The 16,282-nt window shown below is 40.4% G+C and overlaps 1 protein-coding gene across 1 annotated transcript in view; it reads left to right on the forward strand.

Moving 5' to 3' along the window:
- Window positions 1-261: 261 nt before the first annotated feature.
- LOC104324073 (cytosolic phospholipase A2 epsilon) overlaps window positions 262-16,282 on the forward strand; it is a 34,595-nt gene continuing 18,574 nt past the window's right edge. Inside the window, exons 1-6 of the mRNA XM_069784386.1 lie at window positions 262-390; window positions 840-875; window positions 6,323-6,395; window positions 10,672-10,808; window positions 12,380-12,511; window positions 13,147-13,187. Of these exons, the coding sequence (XP_069640487.1) occupies window positions 364-390; window positions 840-875; window positions 6,323-6,395; window positions 10,672-10,808; window positions 12,380-12,511; window positions 13,147-13,187 (446 nt within the window). The 5' untranslated portion in view covers window positions 262-363. The remainder of the gene's footprint in view (window positions 391-839; window positions 876-6,322; window positions 6,396-10,671; window positions 10,809-12,379; window positions 12,512-13,146; window positions 13,188-16,282) is intronic.

Here is a 16,282-nt window from a genome sequence, read left to right on the forward strand (position 1 = left end):
GAGATACTCTGAGAGCTGTGATTTAATTAGTTGCAAGCGCTTTGCTTGGGGGTTAGGGTTGTTGCATAAGTGCAAAACTTGTTGCAAAAAATGCAGAAAAGGGGCTTCAGTGTCCCGTTCCCCCCAACATCACAGTAGATAGAAAAGAAATCACTCTTCGTCTACTGACTCAGTTGAGGTGCCCTAATAGGCTGCAGGAAGCAGGGAGGGGACTGCCTAATGACTGGAAATAATAGAGGGGTGGGGCGGGAGAGCCTCATCATAAAATCCCTATTCCTCCACCCCTAATCTGCATGAGGAGATCCTGCCAGCTGTACGACTCTGTGTCTATTAACGTTGGACTTATATGCATCTGGGGCTGCAATGGGATCAAATTTAAGTTCAAATGAGGTAAGCAGAAGAAGCAATAGCAAGCATAAAGTGGGTAAAATTATCTGATATTTCAGTTAAGTTGAGCACAGTGGAGAAGCTGCTGTTTGACATGTACAGGCAATCCATGGAAAGCGAGTTTGCTGTTCCTCAGATCTCGTGGTTGCAAGGACGGTTTTCTTAATTTAGCCTTTTACAGAACCTCGTGGCATGTCTGCATTTTCAAGCTATGTTTTAGGGCTAACAACGTTACTTATTGTGCTTCCTTAAAAAAAGGCTTCATGTCTAGGAAATAAGCTGGTACAGAGTTGTGATGGGTTTGGTGGTCAGTAAAGCACCTAATAGGTGTCATTAATCAGCATAGCTCTAAGTATGGCTTTGAATGTGAGATGTTTTTATATGCCAGCCTAAAATAAGAGTTTAACATGTAGCTTAGTTTTCTTAACTTTGCCTTGTGTTGTTTTTCCTAGACTTTTACGGGCACCTCAGCACCAGCGGTGAGAACGGTAGGTAGTAATTAGCTGGCCCTTCATTAAATGCTGTCCAGTGCTGAATGTAGATCACCAGAAAAAATGTTAGGAATTCAATGGCTCAGGGGAAAACTGTACTGCAATATTTACTGAAACCTGAAAAGCTGAGCTGTGACTTCAACTCTGTGGATGAACGATTGCCTTGGTTTTCAGTAAACTCTGAATAGTCTGGCTTCTGTTGGTGTCTGGTCTGATGCTTATGATGCTGTGAGTAGGTGTTGCACTGTATCTGGGCTGGTTTGTACTACACCTATATTAATTTTTTAATTCCTTCCTTTTTTTGTGTTTGATTTCCTTGGATGAAACACCCACTTGTCTTATATGTTATTCCTTCATAAGAAGACTGTTTAAACGGGTCTTTCAGTTGTTCTTAGTGCTCTAGTATTCCTTGTAGGCTTTCTTTGTGCTGTAATAATCTGCCATAGAGCTTGCAATTCTTTGTGTAACAGTGTTTAAAAATACAGTGTAAGAACAGGTGAAACTGTAGAATAAATATGTTGTGTTCAGCCTCCTGACAAGCCCAATCTCGTCAGCCCAGTAGGAGTGGGAGCAGTGCCCAAACTTCTCTGATAGCAAAAAAAGCAACAAGGAGCTTTGTAAAGGCTGAACCGAGGATGAATTCTTTGCACAGGCAAATGAAAACTCCCTGGGCAATTAGCAGATGTTCATGTTAACAGGCATTAGCATAAAGGAAAATAATCAGATAAGCTGCTATGAGCCAGCGAATGGGAACAATGGCAGGGGCAACAGGAGGCGGCTGTCTTCAGACTCTTGCAATGGGTTTGGGGCTGCCAATATCAGTTGCAACTCTCTGGGGATCTTTAGTTGGAAAGATTGGCTCTTGCACCTGCTTCAGTGACCTGGGGGCTTCCCAGCCTGGTTTGTTTTGGGCTTTGGTTCCATGTGGGGGGTTGCAGTGATACAGAGATTCTCCCAAATGATGGTAAATTTGGTCTGCCTCATGAAAGTTTGCTGTTACTGGTAGTGTCTGTTGCCTGATTGTGCCCGAGCGCCACTTAATTTCTCTGTTCAAAGTGAAATGCTGTGGTAAAGCAGAGACTTTGCAGAATTTCTTCAAAAAGTAGCTTTTTTAAAATGATGTTTAGGCCTCTGTGTACAGTCTCGCAGCCCTAAGGAAGTATGCTGGGATCATAAAAATTGTTAATTTTAGTCCTGTAAACTTAGCCTGTGTTTACAGGATCAAGCTGGGGTTTTTTCATCCTCAGTGCTTTTTACATTGTTAGTAGGTCTCTAGGTAAGAGACATGTACAGTTCAGTGGCTTTAGATTGTGCCTCTTGTCTCTAGGGTATTTAAGGTGGCAGAACTGGCCTGAATATAGTACATAAAACTTAGAGTAGGACCCAGAGCCCCTTCTTTCTGCCCTGACTCTTTGAGGCTCACAGAGGCAAAAATCAGGAAGGACCTGAGCTGCTTATTTTTTTTTTTCCATGAAAGTTGGTATTCATGATGATAAATATATCAGCATATTATATCTGAGTTGTTTTTTGTTGCTCAATGGCTCAGTTAAGGAAATCAGCTTTCATTATCAGAATTAGTTTCAGGGCAACCCATGGGATGTGTGTGATTTAAACTTGAGTGGCCATTTAAATTAAATGGAATATGTAAAAAATTTGGTGAGAAAATGTTGGTAGTGCCCTTAAGCTGGCAGGCAAAAAAGTAATACTTTTTAGATTACTCAAATTGCTGTATCATATAAAAATAATATAGGTTAGCATGGTCTTGAGAAAAAGCCATGTTGAACTGTGGAAATGCGTGACTTGGTTTCTCTTCTAAGATTTGGATTTATTCAAACACGCAAGTCCAGCTGTGGAGCTGCAAAGAGGAAGAGAAGAAAAATCACATGAAAATGGCAGTCTGAAGTCACACAAGTTTTACATAGCTCTTGGAAAGAAACAGGCCTTGAGTCACCACTGCTCCATTTGTTTTTATCCTGGAACAACCCCAGTGACTTCTACTGACTTAATAAGACCCAACTATGGGATATTTTAAAATGGGTGAAATAAATACAAAACATGTAGTACAAGGAAAAGTGTTTCATATGCATTTGACCTTGCCTGAGGTGGTAGACATAGTAACATAATGAAATCCTGCCTGCCCTTGAGGCTCCAAAACTCTTTGAAGTTAAAAGGTGCCACATACCTGAGTCAGGTCAGAAGCAAGGCACTGATCTGTGTTTTAAAGTCCTGCCACTCTTTCTGAAAGGGCTGTTTTTCTTTGTTGGTCTTCATAGTTTTTAAAGTAGTGGTGAGATTTCTGTTCCTTTTTGAAAAGAAAACTAAGGGAAGGTGCTCTGCTCCAAATAGATCCGACACGCTGTTTTACTTCGATAACTGCCTTTTCTCTTGATGTAACTTGGGAATGTTGTATGTGTTTCACTCTAGTCTCCTCAAGAAAAAAATTCCATAAAAGACTTTTAAGGTTGGAATTTTGCTGAAATAGAGCAGTTTTAGAGCCCAGTTATGTAACTCTTAGTCACATGGGTGAACACTCGCATATATGAACACTCCTATTGACTTCCCTGGCACTAGATACGTAAGGATTGCGCAAGTGTGCCACAGGACTTAATTGGACTTTTATCTGACGTAGGATAGTGTGACCAAGTCCTGCATTTGCAATCTCATATATTTAAGTAGTTTCAACAGTGATAATTAAAATGCCTGGCTTGTGTTTCCGGTTTATGAGGTAACAACCATGTCTCAGACAAATAAATACAGAAGCTGAAAGTCGAAGTGTGCGTAATAACTGACCCCAGAGGCTTCTGGCCTTGGAACTTACCCAGCCTGCGATATGGTCATCATCATGTTAAAGGGAAAGATGTGGAAGTCTTTGCCTATTACTAGCAGTTTATCCAGTTTAAGATATGCCCCCCAGTAGTTTTTCTGTGTGACTTTAAGTTGCTGACAACTAGACTTGATAAAGCATTCAGGCACTTAAAAGTTAGGAGCTATAAGGTCTGACTTCCAAGTCTCTAGTATGGGAACGGACTCTACAACCTAGAGTGAAGCAGTGCAGATTGATTCAATATGTTTGGAGAATTAGATACACCAGAATGGGAATTGTAACAGCTGAGCAGGGAACCGCATAAATACGTACATCCAGCTAACAGGGACAGCTGAGCACAGAAACACCCTTCTTAGATCCTATCTCTGTGTGCCACTTAGGGCTGCAGGGAGATAACCACTTACCACTGGAGATGCAGAAAATAGAGGTCTCGATGCTTGTTTTCAAAGAGCTGAGCAAAGGTTATTTCTCTAAAATGGTGTCAAGCCTAGTCGTTATAGCACTTCCCTGGGATGGGGAACTTCTGCTCAAGTCTGTTCTTCTGTATTCAAGGGATGCAAGCCCCATCCTTCCTGGGTAAAAAGATATGCTCCACCTCTTCTGCTGAAATAGCACTGCTGAGTATGAAAACATTTAGGATTTATTGGGTGAGAAAGCAGGGTCCAAGCGTAAACATAACAAACATGTCAGTAGATTTGGTAGGGATAGACAAGCCTTGGCTGTTGGTCCCTGTGCCTAGGAGTGCTTCTTTTTACCCAATTCTATTTAATGTATATAGAAAAGTAGTTCCACCAGTTCAACTATATAGTCTGGGCATGGCGTGTTTTGGTTGCTTTTGATTGGAGACTGTAATCTTCCCCCGCTCCCCACCCCCATCCCCCTGCCAATAACTAGTTTTTTTTCTTTCAAGGTGTGTCTGTCCAAGTTCTCCTTTGTGGCCAAGTTTGGGATAATGCAGCAGGTAGAGGTGTGATATACTCTTTGAGACAGCTGAAATGTCCCACAGCTGACAGTTCAAGTGCTTGCAAACTGCATCATAAAACTGTGCCCTCTGCTAGAGTCTGGACAGGTTAAGATAATGTAGAACAAATGTGCCCATGTCAGTGACTGCTTTGACCCTCCTGCTGCTGTCTCCCTGACCTTCAACTCCGCATCTTCAGGCCCCTTGCCGACCGAAGGGGAGGTGCAAGAGGAGATGGTGGGGATTACCCAGGCATATCTTGGAGGCTGTTCTTCATCTCTGCTGCATTTTCAGAGGTGCTGAGGTTTTCGTTGGTGAGGACAAAGACCTGCTTTCTTACATTGTGTTAGTGTCCAATGTCGTGTCATGGTCCCAGTTGCTCAATGGTTTGTCAAAGCATTGTGAAACACTTCAGGAAAAGCCTTGTGCTACAGCTGGAAAGACAAATCGTCTGGCAAAATGTATAGCTTATATGAAGGAAACAGTAGAAAGGTATGTTTTATTAGTTAACATCAGTACATTGTCTTTACTTTAGCTGCTTATGATTAATACAGGCACTTCAGATACAAAGTAATAAAACCCACGTGTTTGTGTTAGGACACTGTATTAACTTTACTAGGGCACAGTATGAACGCAGGAGTGAGAGGGTTTATGGGTAGAGTTAGTATCTATTCTTACCAACTGGTATAGATAGAAAGATTAGGCAAGTTTTTGGGCACAAACCACCTGTTTCTGTTCTAAAACAGAATCAGTAGACACAAAGCTAAATACCAATTTTAAGCAAGTGTTGAGAGAAATTGTATCTGTACATACATTGGTTTTGAAAGGAAGGATGGTGATTATGAAACAGAGGAGATGTTAGTGTGGGAGAAGAGAGAAAGATGTTAAGTAGTTATCTCCAAGGTGAAATAGGGAAAGAGTTAATTTGTAGCCTGAGGAATATGAAGGCATATTAGTATGAGCCATGGAAGTTATAAGGTATTATAGCATTAATATCTCTGAGGCCAAGGTGTCTGATACCTAGTGGAGTTGTGAGTTAATTCCCAAGATCATCTCTGGAAAGAGTTTTGTAGCTTTCTGCTGGGGATCAGGGCTGAAGATCAGAGATGGATCAGAGTCTTCACGAGAAGTGTCTTGTCACTGTCAGCTGCATTTCTGGCCTTTTAGGCTGTGCGTGGGAGCTTGTGCTGGTGCAGGCGCTTTTGCTGGTGCATGGTGGTCGCTTAGCTCTACTCGTGAAGCTACTGTGACAGTGTTTGGTGAACCAGAGACAGTCTGTTCTATTGCAGGCAGTCTTGTGTAAGAGGTGAGGACAACCACGCGTGTGCTGTGGGGGGGTTTATTGTGATAATAATGGAATGCTGTTAGAAAGAAGTGATCTTTATCGAATCAAACTCTCAACACCTTTTCTCAACTCATATGTAGTTTTGAAACCTGTTGCTTCTATTTCAGACCTGAAAAGGGTTCTGTGCCAAAACTTTTGTATAGTTTTTCCAACTGCTGCAGTTGGTTTTTGTAAATGATATTGGCTCAACCTTAAAAACCTCGTTTTATCTATGTCCTTAGAACCTTAGGGTTACAGTAGTCTGTGACTATAGACTATAATATTAATGTCATTGTCATATTTTTTCTATTTTCTATTTTTGAATTGTCGTGCAGAGACCGGTATCTCCTTTCAACTTGCTCACCGTAAAAATACTAAGAGTGAGGAATGCCCGGAAGGCAGACTTGCGTGAGTACTTCTATCGTTGGATGTTTCTTATAATTCTTTAAAGTAAAGAAAATATTTGGTCAATGTTACTGTTCTTGAATTGTGTAGAAGTAAAAAGATATGTTGCTGCAAGTTTGCAAGAATTATTTTTATTGTGATACTGAAATGTTGCTTTCTGCTCTTAAGTGTAAAGAGACTAACTCAAGCAAGGTGATGCATTTGATCTCTTTCTTTTGTACCTCTGTGTATAATATGCATTTCCTACCCTTGTGACATCAGACTTAGCTGCAGAAGGCTGCTCTTTAAATGATGAAAATTCTTGTACTTTTAAGTAAGAAACCTGAGTGTTCCCTACAGAATTTCTGGACAGAAGAAAGGAGAGGACTGGTGATGCAAATGTAAAATCAGCAGTAGTAGGAAAACCTATGAAAATAACAGAAGTACAAGCAAAAACATTCTGTTCTACAGAATTTATAAATATGCAAGAAGAGATGATAATATCTAGTGTGTCCGGGAATTTATTTAGCCTAGAGAACAGAGCAATTTAAAAGTCAGAAAAAATTAAACAGGGCACTACTGTGAGAGTTTTAAAGGAGTTTTAAGTGAGGGATAGGGAGGGGAAGCAGGAAAAGGATACCTAGAATAGACACTATAAGAGAAAAATGTCATAGCCAGGTCACAGAACAAGACTTAATAGTGAGAAGAGCCCAAGACAGAAGAAATCTCTGCAGTAGGGAAGTCTACAGAGTCTGGTGGTACCCAACTGTGGAAGCCCTGTAAGGATTCACCTCTGTCTCTGCAGACTCGTGGGCATTGGCTTGTTGAACCAGGCAGTGTGGCAGCAAATTTAAAAAGAAAATCCTCAGTGGGAGAATGAGAATTGCAATAGGTGGAATGAATAGTTTGTTCACTGTCCAGATGTGGCACTGACTCACCCAGGGGAGGGACTGGTTTAATTTGGAATTTTCCAATTCATGGAGGATCTTCTTCACAGCTTCTGTTCCACAGATGTGGGTCCTCAGTAACCTACCCTCCTGGGTGCACTGAGGCTTGTTCAGGTGCCTTTCAAAATGCAATTATGCCACTGAGTTACTGTCATGGGAAAATTTAAATGGTGAAATATCTTTTTAAAGAAGTTAGAAAGGCATGAAAGAAAAAGGCAAAATAAAGACAAAGAGAATAAGAAAATCCAAATCTAAAGACCACAAGAATAAAATAGAAAGATGTAAAACAAAGAGGAAAAGTCCACAATATGTTCCCCAAAATCTTGCTGAACATGGCTTAAAATTAATTTTCATTTGGTACACTCAGAATTTCGTGCAGCACGTCAGAGTTTCTAGGGAAATCAGCTGTAAATTTTAGTTAACCTACTATATATTTTGAGATTTTAACTAGTGTGATGGGTCAGGAGCAGAAGGAAAACTTACCTGAGGTTGGATTTGGTGGTTTCTGGCAGGAGAGATGTGGTTGGAACACGTGGAAGTTGTGCTTAACAACAACAGTATTTTTGAATGAATGATTACTATCAGGGAACAAATCTTTGCTGCGCTTACTTGTGGTATGCTGGGTTACTTCTGCATCTTCCGCAATGTAATACTACTGTGCTTACGTATCTTTTTCCTTTTATTTTTTAGCTTTAAAAAATCTTCTATGATTTACTGCTTATGTCTTAATATTTTTTTACTCTAGAAATGACAGCTGATCAAACTGCTCTGTTTTATGAAATTTACTTTGTCATTTTGAAAAAGGGACTTGGTTCATTAGACAAAGTGAGAGCACCTTGTAAGATCTAAAGTTCTGGGTTTCCTATTTTTATGTACAGAAGCACACACGTTGTGGGCTTATAGTTGTATGCAAGAATTTTTATTTAACAAAACCCAGGTGTTCAAATACCTAAGTGGTGATTTGCACCAACCAAATGTTTGATCTGACCAGGCAGTCACTGCAATTGCGTCTGCAAACCTGCTTGCACAATTGCGTGTGCATTTTTGTACTCCAGCAGGTCACCTGCTTATGCTTCAATTCATTGTGGCTGTCCTCAGGAGCAACTTGCTCACAGTCACTCCTTACCACAGTGAATCGTACAGTCTTCATGAAGCCTCTTGGCATGTCTGCTGCATTGTATTGCTTTATTACCTTGTATTCTGGACTCAAGAACAGATGAATATCATATCTTTACTCCCTTGAGATGGCCCAAGTTCAGAACCTGGGCATCCCAAGGATTTGTTTAAAGTACATCTGGTAGAGAGATTTGAAAACTTTTCAGCAAGAGTATTTTCTCAGTAGAAAATTTGTTTTCTGAAGAAACTCAAATTATGGTGGAAAACCTGTTCATTTTTTTTGTCTGCAGTGGGAAGGATATTTCAGGCAGGCAGTCTTTACTTTTTCTGAGGCATTAAAAAGGCAAACATTTCAGTTAATTTTCCTTGAAACCTCAGTATTTTCAACCATGGGAAAATATCCCTTTTCTACCTGTTTGTAATGGTAACAGTATGCTGCTTGTTACAATTCTGAGTTAACATTTATTTCCTTCACTTTAGTTTTCCTGTTTTTCTGAGAAAACATTGGTGTTCCCCATGTCAATGCTTGTTTTGGTGGTTTTTTTCATATTTTCTCATTAGTGAAGTGTTTGTGTTTAATTTAGTGAAGTGAATCTTTCTTCTTGATCTTTGATTCTCATGTTCCCATTTACTTCACCAGTGAAAAATAAATATGCTTTAAAAGTATTTCTCCCTCCTGTTGTTCCAGAGCAAGATAATTTTAATAGATTTGGTATAGGCCTGGAAATCTAGGCTGAGTTTTTGACCCTGACACTGACTGTATTATGGGATCTTGGGAAGTCATTCAAGTTTTTTCAATGTACTTACTTGCTTAATGCTTACATTGCCACTGTGAAGTAATTCACCAGTGTGTCTCTAGCTCTTTGAAAATGGAAGCTGTAGCATTAATCACCATTAACCGTTTACATTTTCATCTGCCTACACTTGTGCCTCTGCTGAACATCTGATCGGTCATGCTCTTCTGATCAGGTTTGGCTAAGGCCGCTTTTTGGATATGCTTTCCTTCCCACAGTCATTATCAAGGTTTTGCTGATTGTGATAGCATGGTTAACTACATAATAAAAGCACAGCTTGGGAAAAATACGGCTGGTAGAAAAATCTAAATCTGTGGTTGTTACTGAAAGATAAAGAGGAAATACATGAAGAAAATTGTACCTAAGATGGTATAACAACACTGTTATAGGTTTTGAGCATGATGCAGGGATTGACTATGAGTTGAATTATTTGACCTCTTCTGACTCACAAGGTTGCTGTAAGAACCAGATGACTGCTTGAGCATTGCTAATGTGAAATAGGGAGAATATGTGTTGCATTATAGGTACTGTATCAAGCTTCTGCAAGTCTCACTCCCTGGCCTTTCTCCCTCCAAACATGGAGGGTCAGAATATGGAAGGAGCTGATGTCTTTGGTGGCACTCATGGCTTCCTTCCCAAGACATGAGTGACAGCAAGATTTTTCCAGTCTTCAGATAGAATAGTAAGAAGGAAGAGAATCAACAGTAATTTAACTGTGGTACTGAAACTAATTTTGTTTTCCAGAAGGATTGCTGAGAACGATGCAACTTCTAAAAATTTTGTCAAATATATGAATGAATATGAAATTAGCACATTCTGATTTGTGATAAGGAAATTAAACTTTTCATCTTTGATGGGAGAACACTTTTTGGCAAAAAAACCCTGTTGTTCTTCATTTAAGCCAGCACTTTGATAAAGGCTTTCAATTAGTTAAGGTACTAAATCCATGGAGGAGATGCTAGAAAACAAGTGTCTCTGCAGCCCACATTGAAGGTTGTGAGGTGTGTTGCCTGAGCAACCGAGGAGCCATCCTAGAGCTGGTGTGAGTGCGCATGGCAGAGGGCATATACTGGTAGATATTCTCATGTTTTGGCAACATTACCCTGCCCCAGTCATTTGGATAGTCATGAATATAAAGCTCAATGTAGCATGGATAGGTGTGCATGTACTGCATGTGGAGTGCAGTGCTATTTCAAATATAAAGTAAAGTTTTAAAAGAAAAGTAAGTCTGACTAAAAGTAAAAAAGTGGGAATGAGCATGGCAAATGTGTGAGGAGGTTTCTGTTTTCCCGTGAGTGTTTCATTGTGTTATTTACTCCTCACCCTGTATATTTTAGGAAGAAAGCCCCTACTGTGTTACCTTTGTCTTATTAGGGTTAAATGTGCACAGTGCAGTAATTCTTTCTCTAGATACATTATCACTCTGCTCATCTTGTTATACAGTCACCCTTTCAGACTGTTACGTGACACTGTGGCTTCCTACTGCCTCAACCGAGAAGGTACGGACCAGGACCATCAGGAACAGCAAAAACCCTGTCTGGAATGAAGCTTTCTGCTATAAGATCGACCGCCGAGTCAAGGTAGTGAAAATAAATAGTTTTCACCATTTCATGTCTGCAGATAGGCAGTAGATTATGCAGAACTACAATAAACCAATAAGTATATAGCTAGTTTCCAAACACTGGAAGTGCTAAAGATTCCTCAGAAGAAACTCTGTTGCTTACATCCTCCTTGGTATTGTTCTGTTCCAGCTATTTGTTACTTAAATATCTACTATATACTGAAGCAGTGAGAAGCAATTAAATGCCCTGCAGAATATGGCCCTATTATCCTATTCCTGATCTTGATACATGCAAGTGAAACCCAAGATAAAGATGACAGAAATAACAGTAAGATCAGTTAGTTCTAAGTACGGTGGACAGGAAATCCTTTAAACATTCTTTATGTACCTGTGCCTGTTTTATACACTTAGAGCCAAAAGCCATAAAATAAATGTAGAAACATTTAACATATTTATCACAAGTTCGTGAATGTTCTGCATGACCTGCTTGTCTTGTTTCATTTCCCCAGGCAGACAAGCCTGCTTCTTTGTGTACGTATGTTGTGGTTTAACCCCAGCTGGTAACTAAGCACCACGCAGCTGCTCACTCACTCCCCACCACCCAGTGGGGTGGGGGAGAGAATCAGGAAAAAAAAAAAAAAAAGTAAAACTTGTGGGTTGAGATAAGAACAGTTTAATAGAACAGAAAGGAAGAAACTAATAATGATAATAATAACACTAATAAAATAATAATAATAATTATTATTAATAATAATAATTTTAAAAAGGTTTGGAATATACAAGTGATGCACAATGCAATTGCTCACCACCTGCCGACCGATGCCCAGTTAGTTCCCAAGCAGTGATCCCCCCAGGCCAACTCCCCCCAGTTTATAGGGTGAGAGGAAATGGTGTCAAGTTGTGCCAGGGGAGGTTTAGATTGGGTATTAGAAAAAAATTCTATACTAAAGGGTTTGTCAGGCATTGGAACAGGCTGCCCAGGGAAGTGGTGGAGTCACCATCCCTGGAGGTGTTCAAAAAACCGCGTAGACGTGGCACTTCAGGACATGGTTTAGTGGGCATGTGGTGTTGGGTTGACATTTGGACTTGATGATCTTAGAGGTCTTTTCCAAACTTAATGATTCTATATATATTCTATATACTGGGAATAATGTCACACGGTCTGGAATACCCCTTTGGCCAGTTTGGGTCAGCTGCCCTGGCTGTGTCCCCTCCCAACGTCTTGTGCCCCTCCAGCCTTCTTGCTGGCTGGGCATGAGAAGCTGAAAAATCCCTGACCATAGTCTAAACACTACTTAGCAACAACTGAAAACATCAGTGTGTTATCAACATTCTTCTCATACTGAACCCAAAACATAACGCTATACCAGCTACTAGAAAGAAAACTAACTCCATCCCAGCCGAAACCAGAACAATCAGTAATGTGAAGTCTAATACTCCCAAATCTCTTGCCCTTCTCTGTTTCTCTTTCTCCTTCTTCTCCTAAAACTGGAGGGGGGATGGAGGAAAATCTAGTCTTGAGATTTTCCCACCTTATGGAGCTCTTAGTTATAGAAATAACTCCATGATATTCTTAACGTCTTTTTGTAGAATGTGCTGGAGCTAAAGGTCTGTGATGAAGACACGATCACCAGGGATGACGAACTCTGCACAGTTCTCTTTGACATAGATAAACTCACTGTAGGACGTACTGTTCGAGTAAAGTTTCAGCTGAATCCACAGGTGAGCAACAGAATTGGGGAGAACAAAAGCAAATTCTTTCCTTCCATCTAACTATATCCTTTTACAGTGTTTCATTATAGGAAAAATCTACTTAAACTTTATTTTGCTGTTATTATAAGAAAGACTTAAAATCCCTGTATGAGTGCTCCATGCTAGTTTTTGTTAAGAACAAATCTCTGTGCTAAAAATCTATGATGGAACTAGGTAGAACTAACTACCCGGTGCCTTAATTCTGAATTTTTCTGGCATGTTTGTTAGCTTTTGGTAAAAGATCTGAATTTTCAGCCACTTTAAACTGTGATATTATTAAAGCAGCTGATTCTTTTTGTGTTGGGAATTAAAATCTGAAAAATGGCTGTTTTAGCAGAATAGCAGCAGTTCCTACATCTGCATGCTTATATTGCATTTAGATTTCAAAAAACTAGTTTTAGCAACTGCTTTTTCAGTATCTTAAAATTCAGTACCTTCAGTTGGCACCACAGGGCAGAGGGGTGTTCAAATTATTCTTATGTTCTGGGAATTTTCCTAAGTGCTATTCTAAATATATATTCTACAAATTATATGTAACTTGTATGATGAAAGCTATGAAGAAAAATAAGTAATATACCTTTCTTTCTTTTTTCCCCTCTCTTCAGTCACGTGAGGAGCTGGAGGTGGAGTTCACATTGCAGAACACGTGAGTAGAGTCCTAAATTCTAAATAAACTGTTGTATTCAATATAAAAATAGTCTGGAAAGCTGGTTCATATGTGACAGTGCTTCTTAAACTTATAGTCTCTGAAAGCAGTATCTAGATGTTTTCATTCAAGTCTAGTAAATTGGAATTTCAGAATACATATTTTTAGATTTTAAATATCAAAAAATGTAATTTTTGCCCTGTTTGACTGCTGCCTCTGGGGCACCAACTTCCTTCTGTTCTCTTTTTGTCATTGAATCAATACACAAGGAAGTATGAGAACAATTACGATATTCAGGAAGTTTTGACCCTTAGAAGAAGGAGTGCCAAGCCTAAATGTCTTGTGTCCCCCCTTTGTGGGGAATCTGGCTTTTCAAATCCACAGCATTATAAAATGCTCTCTTGTAAGTTGGTCTGTTCAACTCATCTGGCTACACATGAGGAGCTGTGGTGGGCTTGAGTATCAGCTCCAGAGGGGAGAGGAACTAAATATTCTCCATAAAGTAAGGAGCAAAGATCACTGTGGGAGGCTGAGGACTAAGGAACCAGGAAAACTGGAGGAGCAACACTAGCTTCACTTGGTAGGCTTGAAAGCTGTTGGTGGAATTTGACTGTTTAGGGGACATGTTTTCTTCAGGCAATTCATGCCATGGAGAAATCTGGGAGTCTGTTGCTCTAACTGGAGAGGGAGTGTGATGCAGGATCATGGGTATTCTAGTCTGTCTCCATAACGGGTATTCTAGTCTGTCTCTCTCTGCTTTATGACTCTAAGGAAGTTACTTGAAAGGATTTCTGTTACCAATTTGATCCATGTTATTGGACTGAAAGTGTTGTTAAAACAAGCTTAGAGAAGGGATGGTATCGCTGGGACCTTCTCAAGGCATTCAGGTCACTTCAGGAGGCCTAGCAGGATAATAGTTGGTGGAGGCTTTCAATAACATGTTTATTCCTGGCAGAAGGGGAAATTGGGACTTGCTGGAGAAAGGGCAGTAGCTCAGTGTTATGAGTGGAGAAGGAAAGATCTCTCAGTGTTCACAAGCAAAAAAAGTCATCAGAGATAAAGTAGTCCCAGAATCTCCTATGACAACTCATGGAGACTCACCAGGGTGGATTGTTTGTTGTTTACTGTGCACCAAAACTGGCAGAAGGCCCAGCAACAACAAGACAAATGGTGCTTATCACAACTTAGGAGTGTCACGACATCAGTAATGGCAATGGGGAAGGGAGCTCCAGTAGACGTCCCAAATGTTCTGTCTAGGGTCTTTCTTCCTTTGCAAGTTAGAGGATGGCTTATGGAGTTGGCAAATAGAGTCATACTCTTGATAATCCTATCTTTTGATGAAGGAGGTCCAGATAGGTTGTCTGACTTGGATGTTGTGCACGAGTGGGTTTGCATATGGGGACAGAGGCTGGAATTTGTCTCGGAGCATGTGCACACCAGCTCTGTGTCAAACTCTTCTTTTGTACCAATTGCCTTTTCCTGGAGACATATTCAATAGATAAAGTCAGAAATTCAGCAGTTTCTGCAGGTGCTGTCTGAGTAGGAATTCTAGTGGTTGGAAGATGATGGTTGGGACTGTACAAATAAAAAGGACACTTGGCAGTCCCAAGGAAGAGGTTTTAAAAAGAATCACAGTCATGGCTCAGTTGCTACAGCAAGAACATGTCTGATCCACTTTTTTTCATTCATAGTGTGGTAGCTGGGTGACCAATGTAATAGTTGTAGCTTGAAGAACTCCACATGCAAAGGGAGGAAATTGCTGCATCATAAGTCAGGGAGAGTCCCTGTGAGGTCCCAACAGGACTGAGAAAAGGGAAGATGCTTCTCTGGGAAAATGGGCTTCTTGTCGGAAGGTGGATAAACATTTCCTCTACTATCCCTCATTTGCATTTCTTGCATATGCGTGGTGGTCACTGTTCTGCCCATCAGTTGAGTCTGGAATAAAGGTGTAAGCACATCTGAATTGATTAAATATCGTGACCTTGGTAGGATATTGAGAGGGTTTTTTTTCCCCTCAACGTAGAAAAGTAGTGATGTCAGGAGTAATTAATGAAAGGGTTTGTGCACTAAAATTGGAGTCAATAGATCACATTACCTGTGATAAACTAAAGAGCCATGAAAAGGTCTGAAAGACTGAACTGAAGTAGCTAAGAGGGTCACCAGAAAGCTATGGACCAAACTGACCTCTCTTGTGTGGAACAAGCTCAGCAGGTTTTGGCAAGGGTTTTTGGCATTGCTGGATGGGAGAAGTGTTGACAGAGATTAGAGATAATTTTCAGAGGGGAAGAGCCAACCATAGTGCTAAGAAGTACAGCTAAGCATGCGGGACAGTTTCTACAAATCTGGTATTGTGATGGGAACAATGAGAACATACTTTTTTGAGGTAAATATGACAGTTTATCTCTGAAATTAATAATTATTCCCACCAGCACATTTTGTCTGACACTATTTATCTGAAGCACTTTTTCATTCCTTCCCCATCTTCATTCCAGACTTTACCAATTGCAAAATTTACTGTATTAGCTTGTTCTTTCTTTCCAGCATTTCAGATGAAAAATATCACACATGAAGGGTAACCCCAGGCCAAGAAAATTGCCTGGGTTGCACCTACGATAGTGGCTTTGTCACTCCTATTTTTGTTTGCCTATTGATCTCACTGCAAAAATTGTGTTTTGTGTTACTTTTACCAAAGAACATTGTAAAAATTCTCTCATGCACTGGTGGGCTGGATGAAATTGGTTCCTGCATTCATTCCTGTTATCTTTTATTTAAAATGGAAGAAAAACCTTCATTTTGGTAGCTTGGTTTCCACAACTGCAAGATTAATACCCTCTCTAGTTTTGCCTCACTCTTACGCCACTCCTGCAGTACCTGCAAATGCTCACCTCTCTGCTGCCACTACCCGTGGCAGACACTGAGAGCCAGACGTTTGATCCTAACGACACAGAGAGGAAGGCATGCTCCTTCCTCCAAGTGCCTTTTCACCAGCAACCGAGCCAAGGGATTGCAAACGTCCGCCCAATATTTTATGGGCCCATAACACGAGCCCAGCTGGCATGAGAGCTGCTGCCCTTGAGCAGCAGCGACAGACAAGG

The sequence above is a fragment of the Haliaeetus albicilla genome, chromosome 5, assembly GCF_947461875.1.
Source record: "Haliaeetus albicilla chromosome 5, bHalAlb1.1, whole genome shotgun sequence".
NCBI classification, from domain to species: domain Eukaryota; kingdom Metazoa; phylum Chordata; class Aves; order Accipitriformes; family Accipitridae; genus Haliaeetus; species Haliaeetus albicilla.